Below are 21759 nucleotides of genomic sequence, written 5' to 3'. Positions count from 1 at the left end.
CATTTTCATTACGTGACAATAAATATTTTTACAGTATTTTTAACTATAAAATTCGACGCATTACAAGCAATATATAACTACACCCGTTAGAAGAATTTTGAAGAAGAAGAAAAAAAAAGTAAAATTAAATTAATTTAAGCCATATTATCAAATAAATTGAATTTTTTTAAAGTGAAAAATTAAATTATGTTGAGTTGTTTAAGATCTAAACAAAGAAAAAAAAAGAAGTGTATTTTATAGAAATTATTTTCCATTCTGTCGAAATTACTTATTAAATTCGGAAAAGATGCAAAGAACATGTTTAATCCCGCATTTAACATAACAAAAATAAAAATAAAAGACAAAAAAAGAAAAGAATCGTAAGAAGCTCTCGTTGCGTTAAAATGGCGGATTAAAATCTGCATTCTTTGAAAATTCTTTACTCGACCACACTAAAAATAAAATGAAAGTTTAGTTTCCATTATAACAATTTCTCATAAACTAAGAAACACGCTTAAAGAGTATTACAAAAACTGTAGATCTCTAATACTTATAAATGTTTTCTTCGAGTGAATCAATGCTAAAATTCTCAACACAATACAAATCTCTTAAAAACTATTCTTTCTTCTTCTTCTTCTTATTCATTTCTCTATAAAGCATTGCATTATTATAAATGCTTTTGTGTAAAAATAGAAAATTTTTATACATTTTATTCTACTTGTTTTTCTTCTTAAAAGGTTTTCTAAGATCCAAGTTTATTTGCAAAAATTTACTTACTGAAATTGAAATATCGCATTTATCATTTTAAATCCATTGTTTTTTTTTCTTTTTTTTTTAAAGAAAATTCAATGATTTCATTTGATAATTCTAAATACTTATTGTTAAATTGATACGCTAAATGTTTTCTAAAGATTAAATTAATCTTTTTTAATTGTTTTTTAAAATTAAATCATAAAATTGAAGACGAAGAGAAGTTAAGCAAACACTTAGCAATAAAATTTTAAGCCATAACACATTTACATCCACTTAAAATTATAATAAAAATTTCAGACAAATCTTTATCATCCTTAATAAGCAACAAAATCGGCATTTATAGCATCGACTTCATTATATAACAGTAAATCGTTAAGCAACGAGTGCAATAAACTTATAAAATTAATACAGAACATTATTAAATGTTTTCCAAAACGTAATGAAGTAAAGAAATGGAATGCATCAATACGGGAGAAGTAAACAAAAAAATAAAAAAAATAATAATATAATCTCATTAAAATTTTAATAATTTATTTTATAAATAACTTAATCAATCAATTTATTTTATAAAGAAATTAAGTTATTCCCTTTAAACTAGATACATTTAATAGAAATCTTAAAAGCTGACTTGTTCGTCTTCACACCGCGAAGAAGAAGAATTTATTATTTTATTTGATTAAATATTAAATAATTCCCCTTAAAGTAAAGTAAAATATACCCTTTTAAAATGCAATAATTCACATTTAAAATGAAAACATTTAGATTTATAGCAAAAGAAAAGAAAGAAGAAGAAGAAGAAGAAAAAAAGGTTCGAATTTCATTTATTATTTTTAAATAATAATAATAAAAAGAATAATTTTATTCAATCAAAATGATTATTTCATATCTTATGAGCTGCTATTATGGGATGTTAAGAGATTCGATGCACTTGGGTCCTTTCATTCGATTGGCTGCTATTCCCGTCCTCTACGCCATTCCTGTTCGTCTTCTATTTTTAGCAAGCAGCATTCCTTCGCTTTTCTTCCTCCAATCGGCTCGGCGCCAGCATCTTCTGAGCATGCGTAGTGGCATTGGACCACCATCGATTACATTCTAGTAATTTTCTTTCCCAACGGCTTGTGTCCCTGAAGGGGGTAATTAAATAAGATAGCTTAAACGAATCCAAACACGGCAACTGTTTTTATACCATTTCTGAAGGATGAAGTATTAACCCCAGGTTATATTAGAGAAGAAAATTAGGAATAACTTCTAGACATTAGATGCTATTTAATCTTAAAGATATTCGGCTATTTGATTTTCTAAAAGACCTATTTGTTGTTCAATATGTGAAAATTGTATCCTTTATTTGTACGAAGGGCTTTGTTTAACGATTTAAACGAGGACAAAGGTCATCAAAAAATCGTCACTTTCACAGATTGAATAAAGAGCAATTTTAAAAAAAAATAATACATTTGAAAGGGTGTTAATATTTAAAATATACTTTAATAAAATAAAACAGAAAATATTCATTTTATATAATGATTTATTTAAAAAATTTATCCGTTTTCTCAACCTTAAATTTTCTAAATTTTATCATTAATTAAAATACAAATTCGATTTTTATACAGTCTTTGTATTAACATCTATCAATTAAATATTAATCAGTTATATTTCGTTAAAGATAAAGACTTTTCTAGTTCTTAAAGATGTTATAGATGGGCCTATAACTATCACGTAATATATATTTTTTCCTCTGTTAAAACCAACATATCAGAAAAAGTCGAACGATTTAGAAAATATTCTTCTTAAAATGAAAGGAAATTTTTTCGATTTTTCCAACGATATAAGAGGGAAATGTTCTTATAGTAACGTGTACAAACCATACAACTGGCAACACTGTTGAAAAATGAAGAGGACTTTCAAAACTATCGGATGAACTGTTGCAATTTTTCAAGAGAAGATCCCATCCCTTCAATGGAGGATTGAAAACAGTTCGTTTCTATCTTTTATAGCATCGAAGAAAACAGCTGACCACATCACTATATAAGGGATTTACAGCTTAAAAGTTTTATCATTTAATTCAAAAAAAGAATCAATCTTTTTAACTGGAAGATTCTATTTAGATACTAAATCCTATTAATTACAATTAAGTAACTTCGAAAAGATTTCATCACAATTGTAAATGGGAAGGAGGAAAAAAAAAGATTTAAATCGGACTCCATCTTAAATGAATTTCTTTGTTTTAGAGGGAGAAATCAAATGATGTTATTCACTTGGTTAATTAGAAATAAAAGCATAAAAAAAAATTATTCTTGGCACGTCAATTTTTGGCTGCTCTTATAATAATAAAGTAGAAGTTAACGTGATTAAAAACTTTCGTAACTTTTTTAATATATATTCTAATAAGCTTTTATAAAGTAATAAAAATTATTAATAGAATTATAACTGTATAGATATCAATTTAGAGATTAATGTAAAAAGCATTACAATGCTTGATGTACACACATATGGAAGTAGAGATGGGTATTAATATTCTGGTAGCATATTGCACATAACAAATTATTATTATTATTTATACATCTCTTCACTTTTCTCTCTTTGTGTCTCTTCCTCTTTATAGAGAATGGACAATCTCTATTCGATTATGCAAATAAGAGGACGCTCTCCTGTTTATGCAAATGATGAATGCTTTATATAGAGAGGAAGTACAAGATTACTGGAGATGGGTGTGTTCACATTCTGTTACAACTTCGACAGTTATTGCTGTTGTTTCGGCACTGCAGACTTCAATGAGGAGACGAAAAAAAAGAAGGTATTACTTATTGTTTCTGTTTGTGCCCAAGGAAAAAATTAAAGTTACTTCCAGATCTCTTTTCTCTTTCTCTCTCGCCATTTATACATATAATTCTCACTTTACGCTTGACAAAGAAAAGAATAAAGAAGATATTTTTCTAGTCTGGTTTCGTACTGTTTAAACTAGCAATATAACTTCCGAGATTTATTCATATGCCAAAAATTTGGATAAGGATCTTAAATTACTATTCTTTTTTTACTTTTTTTTTATCGAAACGTGTCCTACTTAAAGTCGCGGCTCAATCTGTTTTACCTTCTACTAAAGTAAAAACGTACCAATCTCCAATAAAAAGCACTATTCTGATTCGATTCTTTACACTTAAAACAAAACTTTCCCCGCTTTTATCTGCCATAAAATCCCTCACCCAAAGTTTTTCTTATGCAATCAATAACATCAGATTTAGGGAACACTCAATAAACTAATTCCTCTCTTCGGGATAGTTCCAGTCACGAGATATGATCGTCATATCCTACGTCCAAAAGTTCAAGAAGAGAACATGAAAGAAAGGAGATGATGATGGGTAAGGCAATACGCCCCATCCTTCTTTCCACTTGCCAATATTTATCTATTGTTAGATAACTACTTGAAAGCCAACTGTTTTGTTTTTGTCTCTTAGTCTTTCTCTTTATATTCTATTACTTATCATATCTTAAATTTGAAATTTATTAATTGTTATCAGTGATAATCCCGTATCATCGATAGTTTTAAATATGTAAATATAATTTTCATGTTAAACTTTTGAATAATGCATTTCATTCTACATTCTTTTAGATGTTTGATTGAATGAATGTCATAATTCTTGAATAGATTCATGCTAAATCCATAAAATCTCGAGGATCATCAGAAATAGGAGGTAGACAAATCATTAGGCTGCAATTGTAGACCTATAAATTTACACTGTTGTCTGTCTATTCTTCCTTAATCTCGAGAACGGTGTTAGATAGATAAAATTCCAGATCAGATATTAAAAACTTAGGGCAGGAGGCTCCGATTAACTGATTTCAATTCAAAAATTTCCTCCAGAATGGAGAAAAATTTTTGAATTTATGACCGGCACGACTCTGTTGCTATCAGGAAAAGTATGATGTACAGGGGCAAGACACTATTTGAGGTGGAGAGCATATATATTTTAAATTAAATTAATTAAAAATGTGATTTAATAAATTGTATCCGGCATTATGACGATGTCACAATAATTTTTGCTCGTTTCGCTTAAACTAGTTTTACGGGATTAAATTACAACATCGAAGAAGACCAGGATTGGTTTTGCAATTTATTTCATGGATTAAAATTAGTATTAAAAAAAAAGAAGCATTATTAATGTTTGGTAAAATATAATATTAGAAGACGAACGATCTCTTTATTTTATTCTAGTTGCTTGAAAGACAAAACATTCATAAATATGCCAGTGATTGATGTACTAACGTACCTAGATACATTTGGGAAAGAAAAATACATAAAGAACTATCAGTTATGATGACAAAACACGTCGTAAATTAATGTGTTTGCACATCAGTAGCAACAAATCTTAGTAAGTTTAAAAATGTATAGCCGTGTAACCGACAGGATAGAAAAACGCCCGATAAAGACCAAGATTATTCGCAATTTTTACAAACCAAATGTGGTAAGACAAGCACAAACTCAATTTTGAAATCGAATGCTTGACGAGACATTGGAGATTTTAGAAATTCTTACAATAAAGTGTACTCTTATTTATTTTTTTTTTATACTCGAAGGTTAAAAGCGGCGATGAAAATCAATAATATCTACTATTTAAAAACAAATATATATATTACATATTGTATAGTTCTATTTTATAATATATATAAAAATGAGCATTTAACATCAATAAATTCTTGGATTTTAAGCAGGAAATTTTACGAGTAGAAGATTATAGGACAATACTGTACCAGGATGAAGATCAATACAATAGGCCTACAGTTTATCCAACATTATAAATGTGTTTCAAATCAGTAAACCATTGATCTGAAACCCGATTTCAAAGAAAAATATTACAAATACAGGCATAACAAAGAGAATATTTTAAGGAATAACAAACTGGTAAGAGGATCTGTTCTGATTTTTGTCACTTAACGCAATTTCTTTAGTGGTTGATCAACGAATCCGATCAAAAATAACAATGTATACGATACAATTTATCACTAATTAAAATATTAAGCTCCGACACTGATTTAACGGGGCAGCCATTTTCAATTTCTGCAGCACGGTCCCTTAGTTACTTCGACTCTTGTTAGATCACATCCTACCCAATAAGCGGTCTATTGATCCAGAGGTGGTCTCTTTGATTACGATCGTGTTGGGTTCTCTAACGAGATGCCTTTTGTCTCATGGAGATTGCTGTTAGGGATTTCTTCTTACATGATTAGAGTTTTCTATCCAGAAAGTTCTCTGAGGCTTAGTAGCAGATTGTTCTACTTGCTATTTGTCCTTCGCTTAATAAGATCTACTATTAAACAGTAGAGGGTTTATTCGGTTTGTGATTTGTTGGCCATTTCCCAACTCGATATATAAAAAAAAAGGTCGAAGAAATCCGATCAAACTTCATATATAAAAAAAAAAGACACGAAAGAGAGGAAAAACATTGCGAAACTAATAATCTAGAAATAATAAAGAAAGGGTGATTTTGATGAATTTTATTGTAGAAAATTGAAGATTTTACTCGCTACACACCGGATTTTAGATAAAATTGATGATGAATCTAGACAACCGAATAATTGGTAGATTAAATGAATAACTATTTCAAAGATAACAATGGAAATTAATGAGGCAATCCTTTGAATATATTTTCCTTATCTCTCGGCTGTGACGTCATTGGCGACATTTTCTTTAGAATGTCTAAATAAGAAAATTTCCTAAAAATAAATGAGGAGTGGGAAGTGATTATTAATTTGTTTCCACTCGGTATGAGGCCTAAATTGTAAATGGTTTTGCAAACGAGATGTTAAGAGTGCCGTTGGCATATGTGTGATTTGGACGAGATTGATGTCACAATTGGACTTTTATTCTTCAAAAATCTTCGACTTTAAATATGTCTTTTCAAGAAATTCGTAAACAAACTAGTTGACATTCATCCGATACTCGAATGCTGTTTATGATTATTTACAACGTATTGATTTTTAGATAAATAAAATAAAATAAAATAAAATAAAAAAATAGCTCGGAAACTAGTTTTTTCAGAAAGCCTGAACGAAAAATGTTTCTAATGCAAACACAAAGTAGGATTGAAGCAATTTCCGAGAAGTTACAAATGACATCCGGATTGAATCATGCGTTAAAGTGTGGGATACATTCTGAGGAATATAACTTGAGAAATAATTTCAAAACATAAATGTAAGTTTTATCTTTATGTTTAATAATAATTTAATTTAAAATTTGCAAAATATTTCTATAAAGAAAGAGAAATATTTTTTTGTGAAATTATCAAAACTAGCGAGCGGCTACTTTCAAAAATACACTGTTTAACGTTGAAAGTAGCAGATGAATTTTATAAGGAAACGTAAAATGGTTGAAGCTTTTCCGATGTTACAATCTGATTGAACTGAGAGAAAATTCTCTGAGGTGATGTTTCGACACTGCTGCATTTATAACATCTCAAAATTTTATGCAGGAACTCGAGATTTTCAAAACAAATCAACACTGTGTGAATGATAAAGAAGAAGAAGAAGAAGGGGGGAAATACAAGAATAAACAAACATTCGATGCGTTTCACATAAAAAAAACCTGCATTAGGAAATGTTTAAGAATTTCATTCTTTTTTTTCACTCTAGGTTATATGTTTTATGTTGGAAGATAGTAGCCCGGCGTCGCCATATTTAATCATAGCATGAAGATGGGTAAAAGACGAAATCCAATAGTTGTATGTCTGGTTCGCTAATGGATTGCCCAGTAACATGTGTAGTAGGATGGGATCTCTACACTGCCTGCATTACCGGATATCCGTTTATTGGAATGTGACGGTCTGAGCAAACAACAATTGCACGACAGATGTATCTTTGTGCTGTTTCTTGTACTTCCTTTATGCTATATCTCAATAAAGCTAACTCCACGTCTTTCTCATCAGTAATAACAGATAATGCTATGAGATTCTATTGGATAAAGATAAAATTCTTACCTACAAATGCATTTCTCCTTTTAAAACATCCGAATTTATTTGTATAATTTATATTTAAAGGCCTTGGTTTAAACTTATGTTGTGTTAATAGGAAATAATATAAAGGAATAATCAATAATTCCTGTAAATATTAAAAGAAATATGACAAAAAACGTAGATATAATTCCTTCTATATGATGCCAATCGACAAATAAAGAACGAATCGGATTTGGGTAGACATTTTCATTACGTGACACGAAAACAGAATTGAACATATGAGATTTCATGTAATATGACAATATAAATAAGATAGAAATTTATTCAACTTATAAAATATTACAAATTCTTGTAAATTCTTAAAATGAAATGATACGAATCAATCGAGATTCGTGTTTATCATTTAAAGAAATTGTTTGTTTGGTAATTGTTTTTAGTCGTATAATTATTTCATGTAATGTAATTTTATAAATTAAAATTACGTGGTTCATTGTTAAAAAATCATTCAATAATTAATACATTAAATTTACGATTGTAAATAGACAAACCTGTATTGTTGATTCCGTGTGGACGAATCCGAGAATCGTATCTTCCCGGACCTATGATGCTGTCCAGAATCCGTTTTTCAATTTGTCGAAAGTTTTCTTTCCCCCTAAAAAACAAAAAGCGTAAGATCATTAAAAGAAAAATAATATTGACTTCTTTTTTATATTATTATTATTATTATATATCAACTCTGTAAATAGTTTTGATCTCGATGCTATGGCCGAGTGTGGTGCAAACATAACACTATCTTATACATCAAAAGGAAGAAAAAGCTCCTATTGTCAAATGTATCTAATGATGTGTGGACTGGACCAGGTGTTCTTTTCTTTTTTAATGATGTTTGATAAAGAACTTTCACTGACAGAAAACATTCCCCTCAAGAATAGCCACCTGTCAGACATTGAACTCCACTTTACCTGATTCTATCAACATAAATCTTTGTTTATATATCATTCTTCTCTTCTATTCTTTCTCTGAGTAAATCATGAAACAAATAAGATTTTTTACGCAATCTGCTAGTTTTATTTAGTAAATTTTTCAATTTTTTTTTCTCCTCCTCTCTTTCCACAAAAGTTTTCTCCCAAGTACTAAAAATTTCTTTTCAAACTTATGTTAATTCTTCATAGAGTATTCATAAAAGAAATATTCTTATTTATTGTATTTAATTATTTTAAAAAAATGTAGCAAAAATTAAATAATTAATAATTACATTTTTAATTTTATCCGTCGAAAATAACAAATACATTTTATCGAAGAAAAAAAAAAATAATGATAAAACTTTAATGAATTTCTTCCACTTTAAAAATTCTTTATTTCGTTCAATAACATAATTTAAAATATATTTATTTTAATAATTTTCCATTTAATGGCCTAATCAAAAATCATTTAATCTTTGTTAATAGAGAAAACATCTGTTTCATTTGTTTGATTCTCTTTTTATTATTATTATTATTATTATTATTTTCTTTTACGATTAACTGTCAAAAAATTTTTTTTTTTACAATTGATTTTTGTAGAATAAATTAATTTGTTTCAATTTAGTCGAACATTCTTACCATTTTTCCGGAATCGAAAGTTATTTATTTCACTTTGTTTCTTCTCTCTCTAACAGATTTAGATTAATTTGATTCGCTTAGAAAAGTGTTGATACATTTAATCAAAATTTATCCTCCTTGAACTTTATCGCTTTGAATTTATTTTCTTCGAGTTTACATTATGCATTCCACTAAAATAATTCGCATTAAACATACATTGTTTAAAGTTAAAAGTAAAGTAAAGTACAGACTTTCTTACTGGAAGACAGAAACGTTTGTAATACGTCTTGTTCCCTAAACTAATGAGTTGTTTGTTTTGTTATTGCTAGAACATTTTCTGTTTTGTCTTTTCCTCTTCTATAAAGCGGCTTGTATTTTATTTGTTTTCTACGCGATTTTTCTAGCTTTATATGTTTGTAACTCGGACAACTATTGATATATTATCAGGAAACATTCGAAAATAAATGTTATTTTTATTTTTAAAACTATTTTCTTGGATACTTAATCTTCGATGTAATTAAATTAAGTGGCCTACTTTAACAAACTGAACTGAAATAAATTTTACTTGATCATTTCACCCCGAAAGACAAATTAATAATTTTTTTTTTTTAATTCTATGATCAAAAACATTATTTTAACAAAATTATAATGTTGTTTTAATATTGAAATTAATAAAAAATTATAATTAAACTCGGTTCAATCTAAATTTTGTTAAATATTTTTATAAATCCTCACTTTTTAAATTGCAATTACTACGAAGCCCATTAGTGATCGAGTGGATAAAACCACTGGTTAATGGTTTTGTCCACTCGGTCGTGGATTCGTGCCTGGTCAACGGGCTGGCCACGTGGAATTTCTCGGATTTTCTTCACGTTAATAACACTTAACAGTGGCCATTTCACATAGAAAGCTTCTCTTCCGATAACTCTAATTTAAAATGTAAAAATACTGTTTTTCTCTTTAAAAAGAAAAACGAAAATAAATGGAATATTTTCTCGCATTTTTCGCGTGACATTCTATGAATTTAGAATAATTAAAGCAGGATATAAATGCGTAATTCGTTTGGAATAAATCTTCGTTAACAAACGCGTTGAAAAAAATTTCCAGATATAAGTGAGAAACTTGAGAGAGTTTGAAAGAGCGTCAACTGAAAGAGGACAATAGAAACTATACTATACAGGGAGGAGTAATTTTGGCGTGGAACGTCGCTTCCGTCAGGCCCCTATTTACTCGCGTCCCACCACAGGAAGTTCGGTCGCTGTCACTTCCGGTTGAATGACAGGTTTTCCGGCCAAAGTCGTGATGAGAGCTGCAGTTGGTTCGAACAATAGCAACTAGGAAAAGCTGAATCGACTAACTTAAGAGGGAAAAGTAAATTTAAAATGTGACAAAACTCCTAAAACTAAATAAAGCTATTTACAATTTTCTGAAACACCTTTCCATTTATATATTTTTTTTTTTTTGTTATAGACGTTACATTTTTACCGATTCTAAAAGCTAAAATCTAAAAAAAAAACCAAAGTGAATAAAAATTGGTATATGGATTAGAAACGTCAGTCCCAAAGGAACACAATCAAAACGAAGGATAAATGCGGTACTTTCTAAGTATATTTTTTTTCCCTGGGAATTCTATTAGTAATCTCCATCTTACATTTAACTGTAAGGAATCAGTTGCAATCAGACATCATCTCAAAGATAACTCCATTGACATCCGCATCTCGATTCTCCCATCACGTTGTCATGGTAACAAAATCTCGTTTGTTTCATTGCTTCGATTTCCCGCGAGAATGGAGACATCCACGTGCAACAAGTTCCCGGATGCTGAGACTCTAATGATATTTAGTTTCATATCTACTAGTGACACTATTACTTCTTAAAAAGGTTGCATGAAGAAAGAAATCTTTTTTGATATGTGTTGGAGGGAAACTAACGTCATTTTTCCTTCCTCCGATAAAATCGTTCCAGATGTTGGAAATTAGTATTTAAGCATTTCTATCATCTGTTATCGGACGATAAGAGGCAGCTTAAAAACATTGAGAAAAATTGTACGATATATGAATCATTAAACCTTCTTAGTTTTTCTTTATTAAAAAAGAAAAGAATATAAAGAGTTAAATCAATAAATTTTAATAATCTAGAACCAAAGTTAATAAAATCTTAAACCCGATTAGAATTTACTTTGAAGAAGAAGAAGAAGTCTTTTCAATAAGCAGGAGATGAAATTCTATCATATGTGTGTGGTAATTTAAAAATAGAAATTTATAGAGATAAATAATATATATATATATAAATTAAAATAAAACCAATATCCACATTCCTGAAGGAAAAAATATTTCGTTAAAATATTGGTTTATCGGAATTTGGAAGTGTTCCTATGTGAAATGAAAATATGTATTTTCTATTTTTGTAACAGGCAAGGAGAGTAAAGTGCATTCCAAACATAAGTCTGTAGGAAGCACAGTCATATCGTGTACAGAGTCCTAAGCTAATAACAAGTGACTCCCGAAGATTGATAACGTTTCAGGAATGGTTGTTGTGTAGTGGCCCCATTTTTTTTCTTCTATTTTATCCAATATTATTACTACTTTTTAATCTTATATATAATAAAATTAAACAGTTTAACTGTCTGGCATTTTAGTCAATTTAATTCTATAAATTTTAAACAAAGAATAGATTGATAGAAGAAGGAGGGAAGAAAAAAACTCTTCCTCTTATAACCTCCCTTCCTATTATACCCATAATAAACCTTTAAATTCATTACTTTATTACTATATTAAACTGTGTTTGTATATAAATAACGTATAATAAATTAATGTTAAAGCTTTTATTTTACTACATACAAAAATAAAAAAAAGAAAAATTTTAATTTATGTGTTCTACAGGATGTCTGTCCTTTACCTCAAATTAAAACAGGTAAAGGAAGATTTAACGCTATTGTATGGCTTGTTATTATAATAAATTGCTAAAACTCTTGAGAGATAATCCAGGTTATTATGGTAGAAAATGTTAAAATTACTTTGTTATTATTGTTAAAATATTGTTTCCTAAGGCTAATATCAAATATAATAATAATGTTAATGTAATTTATCTGTGTAACGAAATACGACATTTAAGAAATTTGCACTTAAGAAATCGTTTCTATTTATTATTAAAATAAAATTAATGCCAAGTAATTGTTAGAAATATAATTAATAAATTAAACTTCATTTATAAATAATTTAAATAAGAATAAATTAATTAAATAAATAAACATAATTTGATTTTAGATTAAAATTATTTAAATCACGTGATCGAGTGGATAAAACCACTAGTTAATGGTTTTGTCCACTCGGTCGTGGATTCGTGCCTGGTCAACGGGCTGGCCACGTGGAATTTCTCGGATTTTCTTCACGTTAATAACACTTAACAGTGGCCATTTCACATAGAAAGCTTCTCTTCCGATAACTCTAATTTAAAATGTAAAAATACTGTTTTTCTCTTTAAAAAGAAAAACGAAAATAAATGGAATATTTTCTCGCATTTTTCGCGTGACATTCTATGAATTTAGAATAATTAAAGCAGGATATAAATGCGTAATTCGTTTGGAATAAATCTTCGTTAACAAACGCGTTGAAAAAAATTTCCAGATATAAGTGAGAAACTTGAGAGAGTTTGAAAGAGCGTCAACTGAAAGAGGACAATAGAAACTATACTATACAGGGAGGAGTAATTTTGGCGTGGAACGTCGCTTCCGTCAGGCCCCTATTTACTCGCGTCCCACCACAGGAAGTTCGGTCGCTGTCACTTCCGGTTGAATGACAGGTTTTCCGGCCAAAGTCGTGATGAGAGCTGCAGTTGGTTCGAACAATAGCAACTAGGAAAAGCTGAATCGACTAACTTAAGAGGGAAAAGTAAATTTAAAATGTGACAAAACTCCTAAAACTAAATAAAGCTATTTACAATTTTCTGAAACACCTTTCCATTTATATATTTTTTTTTTTTTGTTATAGACGTTACATTTTTACCGATTCTAAAAGCTAAAATCTAAAAAAAAAACCAAAGTGAATAAAAATTGGTATATGGATTAGAAACGTCAGTCCCAAAGGAACACAATCAAAACGAAGGATAAATGCGGTACTTTCTAAGTATATTTTTTTTCCCTGGGAATTCTATTAGTAATCTCCATCTTACATTTAACTGTAAGGAATCAGTTGCAATCAGACATCATCTCAAAGATAACTCCATTGACATCCGCATCTCGATTCTCCCATCACGTTGTCATGGTAACAAAATCTCGTTTGTTTCATTGCTTCGATTTCCCGCGAGAATGGAGACATCCACGTGCAACAAGTTCCCGGATGCTGAGACTCTAATGATATTTAGTTTCATATCTACTAGTGACACTATTACTTCTTAAAAAGGTTGCATGAAGAAAGAAATCTTTTTTGATATGTGTTGGAGGGAAACTAACGTCATTTTTCCTTCCTCCGATAAAATCGTTCCAGATGTTGGAAATTAGTATTTAAGCATTTCTATCATCTGTTATCGGACGATAAGAGGCAGCTTAAAAACATTGAGAAAAATTGTACGATATATGAATCATTAAACCTTCTTAGTTTTTCTTTATTAAAAAAGAAAAGAATATAAAGAGTTAAATCAATAAATTTTAATAATCTAGAACCAAAGTTAATAAAATCTTAAACCCGATTAGAATTTACTTTGAAGAAGAAGAAGAAGTCTTTTCAATAAGCAGGAGATGAAATTCTATCATATGTGTGTGGTAATTTAAAAATAGAAATTTATAGAGATAAATAATATATATATATATAAATTAAAATAAAACCAATATCCACATTCCTGAAGGAAAAAATATTTCGTTAAAATATTGGTTTATCGGAATTTGGAAGTGTTCCTATGTGAAATGAAAATATGTATTTTCTATTTTTGTAACAGGCAAGGAGAGTAAAGTGCATTCCAAACATAAGTCTGTAGGAAGCACAGTCATATCGTGTACAGAGTCCTAAGCTAATAACAAGTGACTCCCGAAGATTGATAACGTTTCAGGAATGGTTGTTGTGTAGTGGCCCCATTTTTTTTCTTCTATTTTATCCAATATTATTACTACTTTTTAATCTTATATATAATAAAATTAAACAGTTTAACTGTCTGGCATTTTAGTCAATTTAATTCTATAAATTTTAAACAAAGAATAGATTGATAGAAGAAGGAGGGAAGAAAAAAACTCTTCCTCTTATAACCTCCCTTCCTATTATACCCATAATAAACCTTTAAATTCATTACTTTATTACTATATTAAACTGTGTTTGTATATAAATAACGTATAATAAATTAATGTTAAAGCTTTTATTTTACTACATACAAAAANACAAACCTCTCTGCAAAAATTCAAAAATTTTCGACAAAAGGTAGAGGAGTTATTAAGCTTCAAAGTGGGTGACCATACTAACAGTCATACATACAAATATAACCCCAACTTTTTTTTTCATTTCTCGGCGTTTCATGCTTCCTGAGTCCAAAAATGTAAATGTAAAAATGTTAGAAAGGGTCATTTTTTTACCGATTGCCATACTTTCCCTCTGTTATATAACAGTCAGGAAAATAAAAAAATAAAAGCATTAAGACCTAGATGAAAAAGAAATGTTTGTCTCTGAATTGCAACTAATCCACATCTTATGATATTTTGCCGAATTGTTCCACCATTTAAGCTACTGGAACACATTTATTGTTGTTTCTGATGAGATCCTCAACGTTAGTCTATGAACAGTTAATTTTAATTGTCTGTCTTATTTTTTTTTTATTACACGATTTGCTCATTGACTTGTATTGTGTATCATTTACTTAATTATTACACAAAAAATTCTAATATTTTTTTTTGTTCTATTTATAAAATCTATCCTTCATTATCTCAGCATTGATTTTAATTAGCTTATAATTAAAATAAGCAATTAAAACTTTAATATGGATATAAGGAATATGATTTTAGTGACGTAAATACGACGTTTCCTCTTGATTATCTTTAATAAATTTCAATAAAAATAATTTTTTCAATCATGCGTGATGCTAAAGAAACGTTCGTGTTATTGTGAATTGTTTACTAATTTGCGTGCCCTTTTAATTACCGTCGTGTCAGCTTTAAAAATGACTTTGAAATATAAATTAAGTAGTGTTGAATCGTCTGTGACGTAATAATATATTTAACAACATCAACAAAAGTCATCGTTTATCACATTTCTTTCGGTTACGTCACACACAAACAGATTTATTTCGTGCTGTAAAGATGACACGTAGTAACTTTTAAGTGTGACGTAGAAAAGCTAACGGAAAATAGACTATAACGATAGAGGTTTATTGGCACTTTCTAGCCGTATAAGAATTCCCGATAGTTAAAGAGAGTATAGGGAACATGTAAATGTCTAAACGAAGTCTTTCCATTCAGACTTGATTTACAATATTAAGAGGTGAAACACAATTACCGAACACGCCATTTCCTGTATTAGTAAAGTGCAGGAGAAGTGAATAAAATGTTCTAGGTACTTCACTAAACTTAATACAACAGCTTGACTTTAATATATTAATAGTTTCTATTAAAAGTAAAGATTGAAGGAATGTTAAAGTTCGTGCTCCCAAGTAAGAGAAGGATGCTTAAAATTTTTGATAAGTGTAGAAACTTTTAAAACCAAGGAAATATTCTTATATAAAAAGTAAACAACCAAGCGATTATGCAAATGCAATTTTATATTTTCACCTTCTAATTTCCTAACCAATTTGAATACTTTAATAATCTGCATATGTAATAATAATTATTATTTGTGAAGTTAAATTTAAAATACAAAATAGTTTAGAGAATTTCTTACTTGTTTATCAACAGAAGAAAAGTTATTTGTGTTAATATACAAGGAAAATTAAAATGTAAACTATATGTTTAGGTCACGTGCTTATAAAAAAAATTATGGCAACGTTGTTTCCGGCATTCTTTATTTGTTTTCATTACTAATAATTGCTACCATTATCTGTAAGTCTTCACATTAGTGGTTCAGGAGATGTCAAGAGGTGGGGGTCATAACTCCAAAATTAATGGTCTGATTTTCCTAAAAATTTCTACAAATATTTTCCCCTAATACACAAACCTCTCTGCAAAAATTCAAAAATTTTCGACAAAAGGTAGAGGAGTTATTAAGCTTCAAAGTGGGTGACCATACTAACAGTCATACATACAAATATAACCCCAACTTTTTTTTTTCATTTCTCGGCGTTTCATGCTTCCTGAGTCCAAAAATGTAAATGTAAAAATGTTAGAAAGGGTCATTTTTTTACCGATTGCCATACTTTCCCTCTGTTATATAACAGTCAGGAAAATAAAAAAATAAAAGCATTAAGACCTAGATGAAAAAGAAATGTTTGTCTCTGAATTGCAACTAATCCACATCTTATGATATTTTGCCGAATTGTTCCACCATTTAAGCTACTGGAACACATTTATTGTTGTTTCTGATGAGATCCTCAACGTTAGTCTATGAACAGTTAATTTTAATTGTCTGTCTTATTTTTTTTTTATTACACGATTTGCTCATTGACTTGTATTGTGTATCATTTACTTAATTATTACACAAAAAATTCTAATATTTTTTTTTGTTCTATTTATAAAATCTATCCTTCATTATCTCAGCATTGATTTTAATTAGCTTATAATTAAAATAAGCAATTAAAACTTTAATATGGATATAAGGAATATGATTTTAGTGACGTAAATACGACGTTTCCTCTTGATTATCTTTAATAAATTTCAATAAAAATAATTTTTTCAATCATGCGTGATGCTAAAGAAACGTTCGTGTTATTGTGAATTGTTTACTAATTTGCGTGCCCTTTTAATTACCGTCGTGTCAGCTTTAAAAATGACTTTGAAATATAAATTAAGTAGTGTTGAATCGTCTGTGACGTAATAATATATTTAACAACATCAACAAAAGTCATCGTTTATCACATTTCTTTCGGTTACGTCACACACAAACAGATTTATTTCGTGCTGTAAAGATGACACGTAGTAACTTTTAAGTGTGACGTAGAAAAGCTAACGGAAAATAGACTATAACGATAGAGGTTTATTGGCACTTTCTAGCCGTATAAGAATTCCCGATAGTTAAAGAGAGTATAGGGAACATGTAAATGTCTAAACGAAGTCTTTCCATTCAGACTTGATTTACAATATTAAGAGGTGAAACACAATTACCGAACACGCCATTTCCTGTATTAGTAAAGTGCAGGAGAAGTGAATAAAATGTTCNTGGCATGGGTGTCCCTACCAGGAGCTTGTGCTCCAGCCTGCATTGCCCTATGGTTCAGTAAAATTACTGGGCTCTCCCACCACGACCAGGTGGTGACCACGGGAGAGTCATTATTATTATTATTATTATAAAATATGTTTAAATATAAATAATATATTTTAAAGTTGTAAAGTTATTAATTAAAAAGAAAAATTTCCTTAGGCCTCCTAAAAATTTTTATTTATTTATTTATTAATAAGTTGTATAGTCGTTTAACACTAAAATTAACATGTAATTACTCATATTATTTTACTTTAAGGGGTGGTAGTTCTTAACCTTTTTTGAGCGAGTTAATGGCACGCCTACGAACTAGTTCGCATTATAGATTTGTATATATATATATATATATATTATAATAATATACAAATAATATAAAATACTAGACAAGCAGTTATCAGTCGCAAAATGTCAGACATCAGACTGGTAGAATATTACTGATCTAGGAGCTTACTTCTATCCACCATTAGAATTAAATAAATAAAACGAAAATTGCATTACAAAACTAAAACTAAATAAAATAAATTTATTATAAATAAATAATAAAGCAAATTTTTAATAGAATTATGGCGATGAAATCATAGTTGATATTCATAACATTAAATATGATAAATATTTTAAATAGATAAGGGAATGTTTAGAATATTTTATGATAATGAAGACGATACTATAAAATGTTAAATTATAGTTAAATTTAAAAGAAAATATTCCTTTATATTTATTAACAAAAACTTTAACGATTATTACAGTGTATTTACAGAACTTTCGGTTATTTATTTAAGTATACAAAGTACAAATTAGAGTTAATTGTTGAAAAATTTATATATAAAAGTAACATCAGTTCTCCCGAAAGATTCATTAAATACGTAGTGCAGAAGTTTTGTATCACGTGAAAATCTTCATTAAAATACTTTTATTCACTAGGGGATGATTGCAATTATATAATCTCTAGAGGAAACGAAGATAAAAGAAGAATATCAAATGTCGGCACTATTCCACCATTCTTTTAGTTCTAATGTACACATTTCTCCAATTTCTGTCGTCACATTATTCTGAGCCAAGAAATCTTTGCATTTAGATAAATTTTAGTCGATTATATGATAGGTGATCTTCATAATAAAAAGCTCAGAAGCTAACAAACAGTTCGATAAATGGTTCTACATATATGTTTTTAAAATTAAGAGATATTTTTTAAAAAGTAAATAAATAAATAGTGAAGTTGATTGAAGTATACTGAGAGTGTAAACAAGTAAGCTATAAGTTTTTTGCTTTTTTAAGAGCAGCTGAACCGTCAAGCGACTAATCGATGGTCAGCAATCGTTGGACTGCAATGCGTCAAATTTGAAGGATTTTCCTAATCCTTTCTATCTATTTATAGGTTAGGATTATATAACTTTAAATTCGAGCCAGATAAATTGCCATATCGATAGAAAATTGGAAATATAAAGCTTTCTTCTTCATAAATTGGAAAATCGTACGCCATTTTGATTTATCAGCGATACAACAAATAATAAAAAAAAAAAACCTCTAGATATTGTGCAGCACTGGCTCATAAAATGCCTATATACTACTATGTGATATAAGAAAAGTGACGAAAAGAATGAATAAATATTAAATTCTTTCTCGCTATTTTTTTCCTACTAATTTAATTTTCGTTAAGGCGCCAATTGAATTATTTTATAACTTTCATTGTGTTTAATTCTGAGAATAAAAGCAATAATGTCGTAAATGTCTAAATAGTCAATATATAAAAGAATAAAGTAAAACATGGGATAGTGAAAAGTAAGCTATAATTTAGTTCTTGTCATATTGTAAGTTTTGCGAATGAAATTCACGCAAACGATGCATCGAAAACTTGAAAAAAAAAACACACACACACACATTTTCAATTGACGACAGATCTCATAAATAACGTGTTAACAATAGCTTGTCTGAATTGAACTAAGAATATATATTTGTGTGGCTGCATTATTGACTTTTGTGCCAAATAGGAGGCTTTATGTAGCCTGTGTAGTCTAAAATGAACATGTTTTTTTTTTTTATCTTTTATATTAAATATTTCCTTTAAAACCTACAATATTCAATAATTAAACGCCACGTATTATCATTTTGTTTAATCTGTGTCATCGGCACCGATTTTGTAAGAGCTCATTTACTATAAATAATCCAGTTTCGCTTTATCAACATTGTTTTATAGATGTTCCTCTAGCAATTTTTTCCTTTTTTTTTTGGTTGAAAGATCCTTTGAAAGAATGTTGTTTCATCTCAAATAAAGAATAGCCTGTAATTTGTTATCAAAGCTTGGTTAAAATTATCAAAGACCAGAATTTTACTCAAAAAAAGGGGGCAACAGTATTTTTATATATTATATAAAAGAAGCACCAATTCAGATAAGAATCATATTCATAAAAAAAATTACTATATTATTAATATTTATTTATTTTTAAACATTATATTATCAGCTAACTCTAAAAAAAAGCAGAAATAATATAATATTATTTAAATAATAAATTGTATATTTTTAATATAAATTTTTCTGGATAATTATTCAAAATAATTGAATTTATAATAAAACGTGAGTGCAAATAAATGCTATAATTTGCAAATAACTAAATTAAGATAAAAGTGATGCTTAGGTAGTAGATAAGAAATTTAATCTTAACTAAGGTTAATCTAAATTCCTGTAGGATAAATAAGTTAGCAACGTTATCTAAATTAATCATCGATAGATTTAATTAAGATAAATACTTTAATAGTACCTATTTAGGAATCAAATAAAGGAATAAAATTTTTGTTATGTGTTTTTAAGACAAAGAACAGATTTTATATATATATATATATATATATTCTTTAGTGTATAATATAGGGGAAGATGGGGCAAGATGAGAACGTTAAGATTTGAAAAGTCATAAGATGGCAACCATTTTGACGAGAACAATAATTTTTTTTTATTCTCAGCAACTACAATATGTGGTAATATATAATACAACATTTAATTGTTGAAAAACGTTTTTAAAAGCAAGAAAATTTAATATTTTAAAATTATATGTAAATACACCATCTTGCCACACCCGTGGGGTAAGATGGGGATATTATTTTTATATACAAGAAGGACAAATTAAAATGGTTAAACTGTCGTTTTCTTCAATATTGGCACAAGACACAGTGTGCTTATTTATCACAACGGCTGCATTTAGTCCAACTCTCTTTAGATACAGAGTATAGTTTAACACTTTACAATAGAGGCATTCTGTGTCATTTGTCTTTTGTTTCTTGTTAGGCCTATCCTTGCTGAAGGGGACTTTTTGTCGTCTCTGCAGCAATAAAGTCTGCATCCAAAAATACTTCTGGATTCATAGGCCATATTCATGGTCAACCTGGGGCTAGATAGGTACCCCATCTTGCCCCCAATGTACTTTTTATATTGACTGCAAACACAGGTAAACTTCATTTCAAAACTAAACAATTACAGTCTTAAAGGTTACTTCGAATACCATAATATCTTCATCTGAAAGGTAATGTAAAAGTTCACAATGATACTTACTCTGTAGAAACTTTTAGCAGGCATAAAATTAGATGAGGTATTGTTGAAACATGAAAAACGTATCTTACTTCCAAACAAAGAGAGCGATTTGGACGTTCTCTCGCTCCATGATCCCTTTCGAGGTAGACATTTAGTTCCCCAAATAACAGCTAGATAAAAGCGCATTAACCACAAATAAACAGACGTCCCCGTCTTACCCCATGACCCCATCTTGCACCACCTTCTCCTAATTATTTTTACTGTTTTAATGTATTTTAATTTTCAAGACAGTTTCTTTTGTCTATGTAAATATTTCTGGAAGTCAACAGTAGTCTTTTTTAATAATCCAAAAGATTATTTACACTCAATTTATATTATTTTCATCTATTATTACATAGGGAAAGATGTGTATTTAAAAGCCTGCATCATCTCCTTTAAAAACTAAATATATTCTTTATAATTTCCTTCATAGATATGAATGTGTTTAGTTAATTTAAATTATTAAAGTGTAGATAAATAAAATTTATCAGCTAAGTTATATAGTCTGTTAACTATTTAAATTACAGCTACTTATTTAAGCTATTCAGTTGAAGGAACATTATTTGCATCTATTTAAAATAAAGTTTTGTTAATATATTACCTACATTATTTTAAATTAATCA

General features: G+C 28.7%; 1 protein-coding gene across 4 annotated transcripts in view; it reads right to left on the bottom strand.

Annotated features, from left to right (window-relative positions):
• The window catches only part of LOC111621405 (glutamate-gated chloride channel-like), a 133903-nt gene that overhangs the window by 29323 nt on the left and 82821 nt on the right, over window positions 1–21759 (bottom strand). For all 4 annotated transcript variants that reach the window (XM_023363521.1, XM_023363519.1, XM_023363522.1 and 1 more), the window contains exon 3: window positions 8222–8325. In XM_023363521.1, the coding sequence (XP_023219289.1) occupies window positions 8222–8325 (104 nt within the window). The remainder of the gene's footprint in view (window positions 1–8221; window positions 8326–21759) is intronic.

The sequence above is a fragment of the Centruroides sculpturatus genome, unplaced genomic scaffold (assembly GCF_000671375.1).
Source record: "Centruroides sculpturatus isolate CEXI.00-Female unplaced genomic scaffold, Cexi_2.0 scaffold329, whole genome shotgun sequence".
NCBI classification, from domain to species: domain Eukaryota; kingdom Metazoa; phylum Arthropoda; class Arachnida; order Scorpiones; family Buthidae; genus Centruroides; species Centruroides sculpturatus.
Note: the sequence above shows the minus strand (reverse complement) of the source record. Positions and strands in the feature narration are given on the sequence as shown.